Source organism: Ahaetulla prasina, chromosome 1, assembly GCF_028640845.1.
Source record: "Ahaetulla prasina isolate Xishuangbanna chromosome 1, ASM2864084v1, whole genome shotgun sequence".
Lineage (NCBI taxonomy): Eukaryota > Metazoa > Chordata > Lepidosauria > Squamata > Colubridae > Ahaetulla > Ahaetulla prasina.
Window position 1 is genome coordinate 102,984,266 of NC_080539.1, and position 14,517 is coordinate 102,998,782.

The 14,517-nt window shown below is 38.4% G+C and overlaps 1 protein-coding gene across 1 annotated transcript; it reads right to left on the reverse strand.

Annotated features, from left to right (window-relative positions):
- Window positions 1-257: 257 nt before the first annotated feature.
- HEBP2 (heme binding protein 2) lies at window positions 258-13,489 on the reverse strand. The gene is made up of 5 exons (XM_058170835.1): window positions 13,407-13,489; window positions 11,328-11,403; window positions 5,570-5,705; window positions 4,669-4,849; window positions 258-3,608 (listed from the first exon to the last, which is right to left on the reverse strand). The coding sequence occupies exons 2-5, from the start codon at window positions 11,400-11,402 to the stop codon at window positions 3,431-3,433; spliced, it is 570 nt and encodes a 189-aa protein (XP_058026818.1). The 5' UTR covers window position 11,403; window positions 13,407-13,489; the 3' UTR covers window positions 258-3,430.
- Between the last annotated feature and the right edge of the window lie 1,028 nt (window positions 13,490-14,517).

Below are 14,517 nucleotides of genomic sequence, written 5' to 3' on the forward strand. Positions count from 1 at the left end.
GACTCAATTGTTCTTGAATGTAAGTATGTACAAAATGTTATTACAGAAACAGAACATTCCAGGAAACCCCAGAATGTTCTCTTCTTCCTCCAAACCATGGAGGAATTGTCCTTAGGGCAATTTTCTACAAACTGACTTTTCGATTCTTCACAAACCACTTAATATGCTGGTAGATTTACTTCAGGAATACTGCTGGATTCCCTTTGAACATTTGGATCAGCTTGGTGTGGGAAAAACTATTGTGGACTTCTGTGAAATGTTCTTCAGAACATTTTTAATATACTTACTTGCCATATACAGACATTTTTATTTTCATTGTTTTCCTTGTGCTTCAGCCAATGTATTTATACAATACCTATTAAACCAAGAAGTTTTTACAAAATAGCATACTCGCCAAATAAGGATTTGTTCCCAAAAACAAATGTAATTAATTTACAAATGTTATATCATATATTTTTAGTAAAGCTATAACTACAATATTTGATTTTAAATACTGTGGGCTGCTTGAGTATATATTAGTAAACCATTTAATTACTTACAAACAATGTCTAATTTTAGAGTTGCCTCTTCTATTTAGTACTAAAAGCACTTTTAATATATGGTATGATAAAGCCAACTGTAAGAAGGCATGAAATTTTAAAAATGAGAGTTTTTATGCCTTGCTACAGTTTAGAGATAAATACGTACAAAGAAACATTTCCTCTTTCTATTAATTATGGCACAAAATACATATATTTTGTATCATTCGGTTTGCTATTCTCTGTTATACAGATAGTTCTTAACTTATGACTGTAATTGAGCCCAGACTTATGATAGTAAATCATGCCAGTTGTTAAATGGTTCACTATGTGACCATACCCAATTTTACAACTGTTTTGCAGCGGTCATTAAGTTATTCACCATGACCATTAAGGTAACATCACAGTCCTTAAGTGAAACCATTATTCACAATGGGCATTTTTTGCTGGAAACCCAAAGTAAATTCTTGTTTCTGGCCAAAAAAAAAAAAGAGAGAGAGAGGCATAATTTGTGGTCACGTGACTGGGATGCTGCAAATGGCCGTAAAGGTAAGTTGGTTGCTAAGCACCCGAAATACAACCATGTGATGGAAGCGCCATTGGAACTTAAAATCTGAGTTGTAAGTAGTCCTGGGAAATATAACTTCAAAGAGTCACTAAGCTACTGGTTTTAAGTCGACTATCTCTATACATAAATAAGAGGAAGAAACATTATACAATACAATTTCATTTAGAAGCAACAATACAATTAGTAGTTTTCCACATTAATTATGCTGAATAAAATACAGGATAACAGGACTGAATTCTACATTAATCCTCTTTTTTAAAAAAAAGATCTATAGCACCTTACAAACTTTCAGGAATAAAAATACACAGCTTGTAATGCAGGGTAAAGTGGGAATCATACATTAATAATGCATTAATATAGGAGTTTGGAAGGCCCATTGTTATCTGACCAAGTTACGCTACTTTTCATTATAGCAACATGGATTGGCAATATTGCAGGTTTCCATGGTAGAAAAACTCACTGCATGCTATATGGAAGACAATAGCATTGAACTCTAGTGAGCCAGTTTGTTAAATTCCCTCCACTATAGCTTTCAAAGGTGCACAAATATTTTCACCCAAAAGCAAAGCATAAACTAATGTCAGTTGAATCTAAGCATGATCAACTCAGGCATGAATATTTTTAAATATTTATAGCATGTGAATGATAATTTACATACATTGTGGCATCTAAGTGTAACCATCAATTGGAACCTGGTTTTCCAATTAAGGATATTCCTTCTTAAGGACAAGTAGTCTTCATTCAGCTACTGCCTCAAGCAGTGACCTTTTGCAGTTATAACTGTTGGAAATGTAACTGTGACTAATACCTGCATTTATGACCTCTGCAGCATCTCTTATCAAGTCATGTGTTTGTCACAACGGTCAGTCAGCACTATACTGCTTTGTCCTTTGGCTGACTTGGTTTTTTTTTCCTTCCTTGCCCGTTGCAGATTGCTTAAACAAGCCATATTTCCTGAACTGCTTTTGTTCACACACACAACTTCCCTCAAAGTCTTAACTAAAGTAAACAAGGTCAGCTCTGTGACCTTAATAATTCGATTAGAACAGTCCAGCCCACTAGCCTTGCTATCTGAAACTGACAAGATCCTAATCAGTTTCACGTTGAAGGCTTTTCTTTGCCTCCTAAGCAGCTGCAAGCACAACAGCCAACCTACAGCATTCCTTTCAATGTCTATTGCCTATTGTGTGCCTGCTTACTCTTCTCTAATGTATGTAAATACAAATTACATTCTAGTTAATCATTCTAGCACTGGGATGAGTATTAGAAAAGATGAGGGAGTGGCGGGAAAGGAAAGCTGAAGTAAAATCATAAGCAGTTACATGATTTTCATATAGCAACCACTTCACTTAATGGCTGAGTTGCTGGAACCAATTGCTAAACAAGAACTACCTATATATATTCAATAATTATTCAGAAGAAGGATTGGCAGAGTTCAAAGAATTAAAGTCCACAATCAATATTTTGAGGAGGTGAAAGGGAATCTCACCCTAAAAACTGCCCCCCCTAAACAGGCCATAAGGGCCTCCCAAATTCAGCAACCCCTGATTTACAGGACACATAGGAAGTGTTTAAAAATCCTCAGACCAGTATTTGATTTAAAAGGAAGCTGGGATGGGCGTTAACATTCTTACCTTTTAGGTAACATTTCAAAAAGGGCTAAAAGGGGAAGCAGATTGGATCTCCAGGCTTACCTCAGAAACTTCTTTCTTGGCCAGCTCAAGAGTTTTGCCTTTTAATTCCACCCCCCCTCCATCAAGGGATACGGTAATGCAAGAGGGACATAACTTTCTGCCCCTTTTCCTTTCGCTGTGGAAGTGGGAAATTTGAGAGGGTTTTTGAGTTAATTAGTGCCTCAAGACTATCCAAGGTCATTATGCTTGATTTTGCGGCAAAGATCAGCAGCAAAATAACGCAATTTAGCAGTTTGCCTTCTAATGGAGAAAAACAAAACTCTAGAAACCAGTATGAGATTCATGGAGATTCCACCTGCCTTTCAAATTTCCTGTCTCCCCAGATTAAGCCTTCAAATTAGTGAAAAAAGCTTAAGTATTACCGTTTTTGTAGAAAGTTGAGTTAATTTCCTACAAAACATAATTCATCATACTTTCAAGGATTATAAATATTATAAAATAGTTATTAGCATTACTCTATTAGCCATATTTTAGCAAAAAAAAAAAAGATCAATTTTATAACAGCATAGAAATTTAGGCAATGGTAAAAGCAAAGAAATTTGTTAGAAAAATATACAAAACCCCTTATTTTATATATAAGGAAAACTGCTCCCTTTTAAATTAAGCATTTAAAAGTTAATACTTATAATCTGTATTGCTGTAGAAAGATTTTAGCTTCTTTTGATAAGCCAAACTTCATTATGCCTGTTTAGCAACTTAAATGGACTGTCATAACCAGCAGTGTAATAGATCTTTTCTTGAAATGTTCTTCCATCCCGCTTTAAAGATTCAGCAAGTGCCTGTATTTCGTCTTGATTTCTTTTAGCTTTAGCAAATCCTCCAAACGATCTGTTAAGAACAGACATACATAATTATGACAAAGCAGTACGGAGACCAAACATGTGAAGTCAAAATCCAAGATTACTGTTAATGAAATACTTTCCCCAGAATTTAAGCATTGCTTTATGTTATTCTTAGCTATCTATCATATGACCTTTGTTTAATTTGTTTACATCCATATAAAAGCAGCAAATTAATATACCCTCGTGATGCGCATGGAATGCTGAACAAACATAAATTAGCTCTGAATACAACGAACAATCGATTCATGGATTAAAAAAATATCATGGCCAATTCCAAAGACTGTTTTAAGAGAAAGAAGAAATGAGAAGGTACAAATGTAGATTCCTGTAATGGCATATAAAATACATTTCACAGAATACAGATTTCATCCTTGTTTTCATCCTCTAATTTCTTTTTAGTATTATTATTATTTATAAGCCTGTTAGATCTTAAACAAAGTTGCTCAGAAATTGAAAAACTGTATATTTAGTAATTTATAATTACTTAAGTATCTGAGAACATCTGACAACTTTTGATTTTAGCAGGCTTTTTTTTTTAAATCCCAGAATATTTTAAACATATACAACATATTTTATCCACCACAAGGTGGCAGTCAACAGTTATTAACAATTTTAAATAGCTTTTAGCTCTGATATACTCCATTAGGACCAAGTAGCTGTTGTATACAAGAGTTATCTTTCACCTTAACAGATTAAACATTAAGATCTCTAGAAAGGGGGAAGGGGGAACCTTTCTCTCACAAATACCAACTGGCTAGTTAATAATATGCACCAGATAATAATATGTAGATATTTTAAACAGGGACTGTGTGACCAGTATAGCTTAAAAAAAACAAACAACTATTGAACGTCAAAAACATTGCTATCAACTTGTCCTTTAAATATAAGTGATATACTGAGACCCAGTCTAGTCCAGACAAGAAGCTCTAACCAATGCGTACTAACACTTTTATTGTAAGATTACAATACCTTGCGTGTCTGAACATAACATCTCTATCTACACCCCCCTTGCCTTTACAGTCCAAGAAACCAGAGTCAATAATTACCTGACAAAGACCGTAATTGCTGGCTTACTTTCGATAAAGACATCTGCTTCTGAAGGCTTGGGTGGATTTGCCTGGTACTGAGATGGCACATAAAAGGCAACTGTTGTGATTGACTCGGAGAACGGGCCAGCTCCTGGCTGGACGTAGCATGTCACTGGAGCTGTCATAGCTATCTTTGTTCCTGCAAAAGGCAGGACAAATCATGTCATTAGCCCGACCAAGAAGCAAACTAAACACACTGCTAAACTCTAAGGATTAAGTCTTTAAATTAGGATGCTAAAATCCTGAAATCTGTCATATATTAAATAATATTATCATCAGCCAGAAACAATGATTAAAACAGTTTCATTCTGGGTAAACATACAGCTCAATATTAAACTGCACACAAAATAAATATAATCAAATGACTACGCTTAAGACAACTCAAGTCAAACACCAAATATATCTACTATACTTTCTGAGCAGAAATACAGTTAAATCTACAAATAAGGTAACTTTAGTAATATTTTAAAATGCACCTAACTACTATAGAAGAAAATTGATTCCAATACAATTATTAAACCCTTTTTGCAATTAAAAAAAATAGAGGACTGAGGCAATTTGACCAAAGAATCATTAGTAAAATGAATGTCCTCAGGATGATTATTTTTCTAATAATTTTATCTTTATCCATGTTTTGAAATGTTTATTAAAATATTTGTATGTGCCTTTAGTCAAAAAATAGAGAACAGCTTCTAATAAAAGATTTTAGAATATGCATGTAAGACATTTAGCAAAGCAACACATTTTGGAAAATGATGAAATATGTCAGTGTGACATGAATTTTTCTAGGTGAAAAAAGAGAAACAATTTCCAAAAAAAATAGGATACATAATTGGTGCCCAAATATCCTGTATATTACCTTTTTCATTCTTGCCTTTAATATAGTTAAAGAGCTTCATGAAGCCAGCATTGATGGCTGCATCCCAGTCTATGGTTTTAAGAGATGTACACACCCATTTGGCAGGTTCATATTGTCGAATTTCATAATCGGATGCCTTTAAAAAAAGTTCAGGTCACAGATCATGACATTGTTACTAAATAATCTGCATATCATAAACTCTGAAGGAATTCATTAAAATACCAATAAAACAAAAATTAAACTATGGTTTGTTAAGTTACAAATATTACTGAGTTAGTTTAGGTTAGGGCAGACCCACATTTAACCGTAAAGCTCATTCAGTAACCCAAAGATGCTTTTCAAAAGTCAACTGGACTTTGTTTTTATACATTTTACTTCTCATCCAAGAAACATCTTCAGTTCTTCTTGGAATTTTAACATCTTGTATGAGAAGCTAAACATTCACAAGGAGGAAAAAAACGCAAGAAAGTCCAGATGCCTTTTGAAAAGCACCTTTTCAACCATGATCTGGATGATTTAGAATCTCTATAGACATTCACTCAGTAACTTCAGGTCAGCCATACCTGAATCACCCTCTGTTGTGAGAAGGGTTGGCTAGAGCTCATTGGAAGAAAAGTAGGATGTAACATAGTAAATAAACAATAAAGGAATAAAGGCAGGGGGGAAACGCTACCCGTTCAGCCGAATTGGTAGCGATGGTGGCGGGTGGTTCAGAGAACCAGTAGCAATGGCATTGCGAGGCTCCGCCAACCCACCTGATCGTCATTACTTCCTGGTTTTAACTAGGAAGTAAGCTGTTTTTTACCCTCTGCGCATCCGCAGAAGGGTTTGCCCATGTGCAGAGGGTCCACATGTGCACATGACGCACTTCCAAACTGGTGGGGAAAGTAAGTAGATTTTACCCCTGAATAAAGGATAGAATACCTTCAAACAGGAGGCACTGCACTGACAGAAGGATTGTTTAAAACCCATTTTTTCCAACTTTATTTAAAAATACTACTGGAATCCTACAATCTGATCTTATAGCACATCCAACCCCATTAGGTATTATGGCTGTGCACTTCAAAAAGTATTTGAAAGAAGTGCTTGACATATGCTCTGAACATATGCACAGTACATCTCTATAGTCATTAAAGCAGCCTAAGTTTTTCCAGACTTCTGCCCAAGGCTGGAAAAAAATCTGCTTGACAAAATTCTGCACTGGCTCTACATAGAAAAACTTGCTGTTTTCATAAGTCACAGGTACTAGTAACTAGGCTCACTCAAAGTCTTTTCAAACATGTGAATGACCCTCCTGGAGAATATTCACAGATGCATTTAATGTTGTGATAGTTTAAAAATTAGAAGTAGCCATGAAAGGGTTGTGATTCAAGCAAAGAAATAAGGATGAGCTACTTATCTCCCTCTTAGTCATTTCCTCAGTCAAATTTCCACCTATCTGCACTACATGCTTCAAAGGAAAACCACACTTTTCTTTATGGTAGAAATGTTTAGAAAAAATATTTTGAGTGCAAAATATTCCAAGTAACTTTCACGAAGTTGAAACACCTTTCAAACATAATTCCCATAATAACTTGATGCTAAGAAGGCATGCTGAGATTCTGGGTTTTGGCCTCTATATACCTGACAGGTGTCAAGTTAGGACAGGCTAATCTCCTGACAGATATCATAAGAGAGTAGTTATAGTCCTTGCTGTATGGCTATTTGTTTAGTTAGAATAGAATTTAATTGAATAACAGAGTTGGAAGGGACCTTGAAGGTCTTCTAGTGACTAGCCCAACACCCTGCTCAGGCAGGAAACCCTATAGCATTACAGACAAATGGTTGTCCAATCTCCTCTTAAAAACTTCCAGTGTCGGAGCATTCACACTTCTGGAGGCAATTTGTTCCATTGATTAATTGTTCTAACTGCAGGAAATTTCTCCTTAGTTCTTGGTTGCTTCTCCCCTTGATTAGTTTCCATCCATTGCTTCTTTTCCTGTGTTCAGGTGCTTTAGAGCAGGGGTCTCCAACCTTGGTCCCTTTAAGACTTGTGGACTTCAACTCCCAGAGTTCCTCAGCCAGCTTTGCTTTGCTGGCTGAGGAACTCTGGGAGTTGAAGTCCACAAGTCTTAAAGGGACCAAGGTTGGAGACCCCTGCTTTAGAGAAAAACTTGATTCCCTCTTTTTTGTGGCAACTCCTGAGATATTGGAACACTGTTATCATGGCACCCCTAGTCCTTCTTTTCATTAAACGATACCAGTGGTGTCAAACTGGCAGCCTACAGGCCGGATGCATCACATGCAGGCCACACCCACCCCAGCTCCGCGAAGGGGAAAAAGTCACGTGACGGCAACGTGATGCGGCGAGTTTGACACCCATGAACTAGAAAGTTGACTGTTAAAGTTATAGAATTGCTAGAAAAATTGATGTACAGATAGTCCTTGACTTATAACCATAATTGAGACCAGAATCTAGCTTTTTGAGCAAGGCGGTTGTTAATTCACTATTTTTGAATCTTTCAGTGTTAGTTTGATTCAAATTTGAATAGGCAAAATTAATTTGACTAATCACAAGTTGATGAAACTAGCAGTTAAATTATTTTACTTCAAACTGAATTAAAGCATTGCCCTTCTGTAAAAATAACAGACTGCCTTTCAAAGCCAAGAATAGGGCAGAACAAGCACACAATTTGAACACTCAGCACTTTGCTTCTCCTGCTCATTCATATCATTACCATCTGTACGCTGATGATACGCAACTGTACTTTTCCACCCCAGGCCACCCCAACGAAGCTGTCAAAGTGCTGTCCTGGTGTCTGGAAGCCGTGCGGGTCTGGATGGGGAGAAACAGGCTCAAGCTCAACCCCTCCAAGACGGAGTGGCTGTGGATGCCGGCATCCCGGTACAGTCAGCTGCAACCACAGCTGATTGTCGGGGGCGAGTCATTGGCCCCGATGGAGAGGGTGCGCAACTTAGGCGTTCTCCTGGATGGACGGTTGTCTTTTGAAGAACACTTGACGACCGTCTCCAGGAGAGCTTTTTATCAGGTACGCCTGATTCGCCAATTGCGCCCCTTTCTAGACCGGGATTCCTTATGCACAGTCACTCACGCTCTTGTTAGCTCTCGCCTGGACTACTGCAATGCTCTCTACATGGGGCTCCCCTTGAAGAGCACCCGGAGGCTCCAGTTGGTTCAGAATGCAGCTGCGTGGGTGATAGAGGGAGCCGCTCGTGGCTCCCATATAACACCACTCCTGCGCAAGCTGCACTGGTTACCTGTGGTCTTCCAGGTGCACTTCAAGGTGCTGGTTATCACCTTTGAAGCGCTCAATAGCTTAGGACCGGGTTACTTACGGGACCGCCTACTGCCACCATTTGCCTCCCAGCGACCCGTGCGCTCTCACATGGAGGGACTCCTCAGGGTGCCGTCAGCCAAACAATGTCGGCTGGCGGCCCCCAGGGGAAGGGCCTTCTCTGTGGGGGCTCCTACCCTATGGAACGAACTTCCCCTGGGACTTCGACAACTTCCTGACCTTCGGACCTTCCGCCGCGAGCTGAAGACGTACCTATTTTTTCATGCAGGACTGGCATAAAAAATTTTAGAATTTTATTATTAGGTTTTAAATTTTAAATGGTTTTATGGTTTTAAATGTTTTTTAAATTGGGGCCAATCTGAATAAGTTTTTTAATTATTGTTTTACTTGTATTGTATTCATTCATTGTTGCTTTTATCTGGCTGTGAACTGCCCTGAGTCCTTCGGGAGAAGGGCAGTATAAAAATTAAATTAAAACAAAACAAACAAAACAATATGAACAGATCAAGATAGCTGCCCTTTTATTGCCATCTCAACTAGACTTGGTCTGGCTATGTTGTTTGTCATCTCAAACAAGGATATGGTCAATCTATCTTTGAAGGAAAGTTATTTATTTATTTATTTATTTATTTAATACACCACCCACGACATACATGAGGACATAGCACAATCAATATGCAAGGACTGCTGTTGCACAAGTCCTCATTTAAGATGACCGATAAAGAGTTTATTTGGAGTATCCTAGAGTTTCCTATCTAAGGAGACCACCTTGTACTACTTAATTATAGGGCTGCTCCCAAGAAGAATCTAACTTATGCATTACATAATATCAATAAATACAAAAGAGAGGAAGGCAACTGTATAGAATATCACAGAAGGGGGAAAGAAAATAGAGACAATGATGATTACATAAACAAAGCAATTTTCATGCTGGCAAACAATGGAAGCTTGTGAGAGAAGTTCAGGTTGCCTCCTTCCTAATTCTGCCTCCTAACTCGGCCGAGCTCAAACAGTAAACAAGGAGTAGGGACCATATGAAATTAAGTTGGAAATTCACATTGTCCCTTTAATATTGTTTTTTCTGCGATAGTCACATCTACAACATAACATAACATAACATAACATAACATAACATAACATAACATAACATAACATAACATAACATAACATAACATAACATAACATAACATAACATAACATAACATAACATAACAACAGAGTTAGAAGGGACCTTGGAGGCCTTCTAGTCCAACCCCCTGCCCAGGCAGGAAACCCTACACCATCTCAGTCAGATGGTTAACAGCGTATATGTAAGTGACAACTTATGCAAAGTTATTATCAATGATGCAGATTTTATGGCATGGTTAGACTGAACTAGAGGCAATTGTGCCAGAATACTTTTTATTGTTTTACTGCATTTTATTACTATAAAACCTATGTAGTACGTTATATTATTTAGGCATAAAAATGAATTGACTAGAAATTGTTAACATTAATATTTAGATAACTTAAAAATTGAAAGATAAAGAAATTTGTTTTGGAAGTGTCTTGGCGACGTTTGACGAAGTCTCATTCGTCATCTTCAGGCTTCAGCCTGCTCCCAGAAGCACGAAGCTGAAGCCTGAAGATGACGAATGAGACTTCGTCGAAACATCGCCAAGACACTTCCAATTTTACGCGGGAGAAAACCCGAATAACCAAAGATCTATAAAGAAATTTATATCAATATTAACTGTGATTATTAAAATGTCAGTCTTAAGGTTATCTAACATTTACATCCAAAGGTAAAAGTGGAATGAATAAAAAACTGCAACGTACACAAAACTATTTGTTATACAATAAAGGTTACCATTTAAGCTTATTGTTTAATACTAAGATCTCCACTGCATTATTATTGTTTGTGCATATTAAAGAAAAAAGAAAAACAGACAAAATAACAATAACAAAAAGTAAAAAAGAAACTCAGCTATTTGGTTTTCAACTTTCCCCTTTTAGTGCCTCCAACAATTTACAGTGTTTATATGCATTTAGGGCCCCTTAGAAGCATGTCAGAAAATTCCTGCCATCCAATGTTCGGAACCGCACACTATGGATTTAGCCTCTACAATCACTTTGGGTTAATTTAATCTGGATCCTTGGTGCTCTGTAAATTTGAGCTGTGGTGGCGCAGTGGTTAGAATACAGTATTGCAGGCTAATTCTGCTAACTGCCAGCAATTTGGTAGCTTGATTCTAACCAGCTCAACCTTCATCCGTCTGAGATCAGTAAAATGAGAATCCAGATTATTGGGGGCAATATGCTGACTCTGTAAACCACTTAGAGAGAGCTGTAAAGCTCTGCAAAGCAGTATAGAAGTCTAAGCGCCATTACTATTGCTAAATCTCTCAAGATAACTTTGAGGATCAATCCCATTACTTGTTGAATGAGGCTAATCCAAGGCTGGAAATGAAAACATAAGTCACCTGATTTGGTAATGCAGTCCATTTAGGCATCTCCAAGCCAGAAGAAAAAAGGGCTTGTTTTATAGTCTTCAACATCCTATATAAACAAAAAGAAAAAGTTACAGCTCTTCTATATTATGGGTTAAACCTAGACGTTCATGAAGTTCAATCCTTTTGAAAAAGGATCTGCAAAAGATTTTAGCTTGAAGGTTTTTAACAACTACAACATAAAGCAAACGTTTTATTCTCATCTCTTCAATTTTTTAAGTTGATGAGAGGAAGAAAAGCTATGGCTAAGAGAACAAGGAAAAGAACTGTGTAACAAAACTAAGCAAATACATTTGCAGAAATCACTAAGTTAACTTGTTTGGATTAAGGAGCAGTTACTTTTATAAAAATAGAAACCCTTTATGGTTGTATTTGCTGAAAATGGATAGAATGAATTGATGATTTTTGAATTTATTGATTAAAAAGGCTTGTTTAACAAAAGAAAAGCATATATAGTGTGAAAGTGTGGAGATACAATTAGTGTAACAGCTGCAAAGTTGAAAAGTTGCCTCTTTACATTTTTTTCTTTTCCTTTTTGTTATCTTTCGCTATCTTTAAATCTTCTTTTTCTATTTTTTCTTTTTGTAGTTTTTAAGCCTATATAGAAACCTCTAATAGTAAAAAATTACTTTAAAAAAAAAGACTGTAAACACAGATATTATGTTAATAAAACACAGATGTAAACATCCTGGATACAAGTTTGCTCTGAGACACCCTGTTCTTTTAACTGGGTTTGTTGTATAGTGTCCTCTACAGCAGGGGTCACCAACCTTTCGGACCTCAGGGACCACTAAATTCATAATTATAAATCCCGAGGACCACTAATATGATTTAAAAAAAAAAAGTATTTAGTGCAATATAAAAAATGCAAATAATTTTTCTGCGGACCACCAAAATTTTCTTGCAGACCACCAGTGGTCCACGGACCACTGGTTGGTGACCACTGCTCCACAGCACCCTGTTGATCAATTTGGTGGAACTCTCAAGGCTGAAGTCCTCCTCCTATATTCACCATTCCTTAAGTTGATAGCTCTTGCATTCCTCCCAGAAGCACTTCGGGATTGCACTGATTCCAAATGTCAGCGGTATACCATTTATTCTGCACCAGCAGGGCTCCCCTGGATTTGTTGTGCTTCTCTATCCAAAGAATAAAAGTCCCATTTCAGGAACTGTCACAACTGCATCGCCTGCATATCCTGCCCGATTCTTCGCTTCGCTTATTCAGCAAAGGGCTAAACCTGAATCCCGTTCAAAGTTCGAAGAGTTGAATTGGGACAGCACTGCAGAAAAAAACAATTGCTACCAACCTGCCTTCCATTGAGGAAGTCAAAAAGAGGGCTGTGAAAATATTTACGCCCCCCTCACATCCTGGACATAAACTGTTTTAATTCCTACCCTCAAAACGACGCTACAGAGCACTGCACACCAGAACAACTAGACACAAGGACAGTTTCTTCCCGAACGCCATTACCCTGCTAAACAAATAATTCCCTCAACACTGTCAAACTATTTACTAAGTCTGCACTACTATTAATCTTCTCATCGTTCCCACCACCCATCTCCTGTATGACTGTAACTTTGTTGCTTGTATCCTTACGATTTATATTGATTTTTTTTTTATTTTGTCACAACATTATATACAGGAACATATATTGAAAGGAAACAATAGGACAGGAACGGTAGGCACTTTCGTGCACTTATGCACGCCCCTTATATATTGTTTCCTGATTGCTTATTTGTACCCCTGGACCAGGGTCTGCAAACTTGGCTCCCTCGGAGTTGAAGTCCACAAGTCTTAAAAGAGCCAAGTTTGGAGACCCGTGCCCTGGACTATCATTAAGAGTTGTATCTTACGATTCTTGATGAACGTACCTTTTCTTTTATGTAAGCTGAGAGCATATGCACCAAGGCAAATTCCTTGTGTGTCCAATCACACTTGGCAATAAAAAATTCTACTCTATTTCCAGGGGGGGGGGAAAGGCCTATGGGATATGTAGTTCCAAACATAACTTATCAAAACGAAACTTATCCCTGCCTTTCGGCCAAACTCACCTTTCTGTTAGCCTCTTCTCTGCTCCCCCAAGCAGGAACTTTTGCAAAAGGCAACAGGGTTTATTTGGGGGGGGTGGGGCATAACATTTCTAGCCTCGAGAGTCGTGGGGCGGGGCTGCCCAGCTCAGGGTGGATTGAATAATTATTCTCCTCTTCCCTCCCTCCCTCCCCCGAAAACAGCAGAAAGAAACTGCTGGTGGACTCGGGGAAGGGGTGGGGAGAGAGACAGGGAGAATTCGGTTTTCTGATTGGTTGCGAATGGGCGGCATCTACGCCCATGGGGGGGATTTTAAGGGAGCCTCGGCCGGCTGTTTTGCTGGAGGGGGAAAAGCTTCTGCTTTTGTTGGCGCTTGGTGTGGGATGTCGCTTGTTGGGGAAAGGAGTGAGCTCATGGCCTCCTGTCAGATGCCCAGAGGGGGAGGAGAGGGAGAGATGAAAAGGGCTCTTTGAAGCAGAAGGCATTCGTGTTTATCTCGCCCGCTCACTCCCACAGCGCTGCATTCCTCTTCGCTGAGGGAATTGCTTGCCTTTTCGACGGGGCGGCTCGCTCCGAAGGCGGGGCTGGCTTTCGCTTCGGCCGAGGGGCGTTTCTCGCGCTCGGAGGTGGAAAGGAAAGTTCGGCACTCGAAGTTTGCGCTCTTGGGAGGACAAATTGGATGTTCACTTCGCAATCCCACGCTCTCGTTTTGCGTTTACGGGGAGGGACGCGTGCTTGGCGCTTTGCACGGCAAAGCCAAGCAGCAAGCAAGCAAGGTTTCGCGGTTAGGGTTTGATGAGGGTCCTCTAATGAAATCTTGCCCAGTGTTTCAAGACTTTCTCTTTTTTCTTTTTGTAAGAATGCCAAATTCTTCTTCTTAGAATAGAATAACAGAGTTGGAAGGGACCTTGGAGGTCTTCTAGTCCAACCCCCTGCTTAGGCAGGAAACTCTACACCATTTCAGACAAATGGCTATCCAACATTTTCTTAAAAACTTCCAGTGTTGGAGCATTCACAACTTCTGGAGGCAAATCGTTCCACCGATTAATTGTTCTAACTGTCAGGAAATTTCTTCTCTCCTTGATTAGTTTCCACCCATTGCTTCGTGTGTGATTCGGGGTAAGAAAGAACACG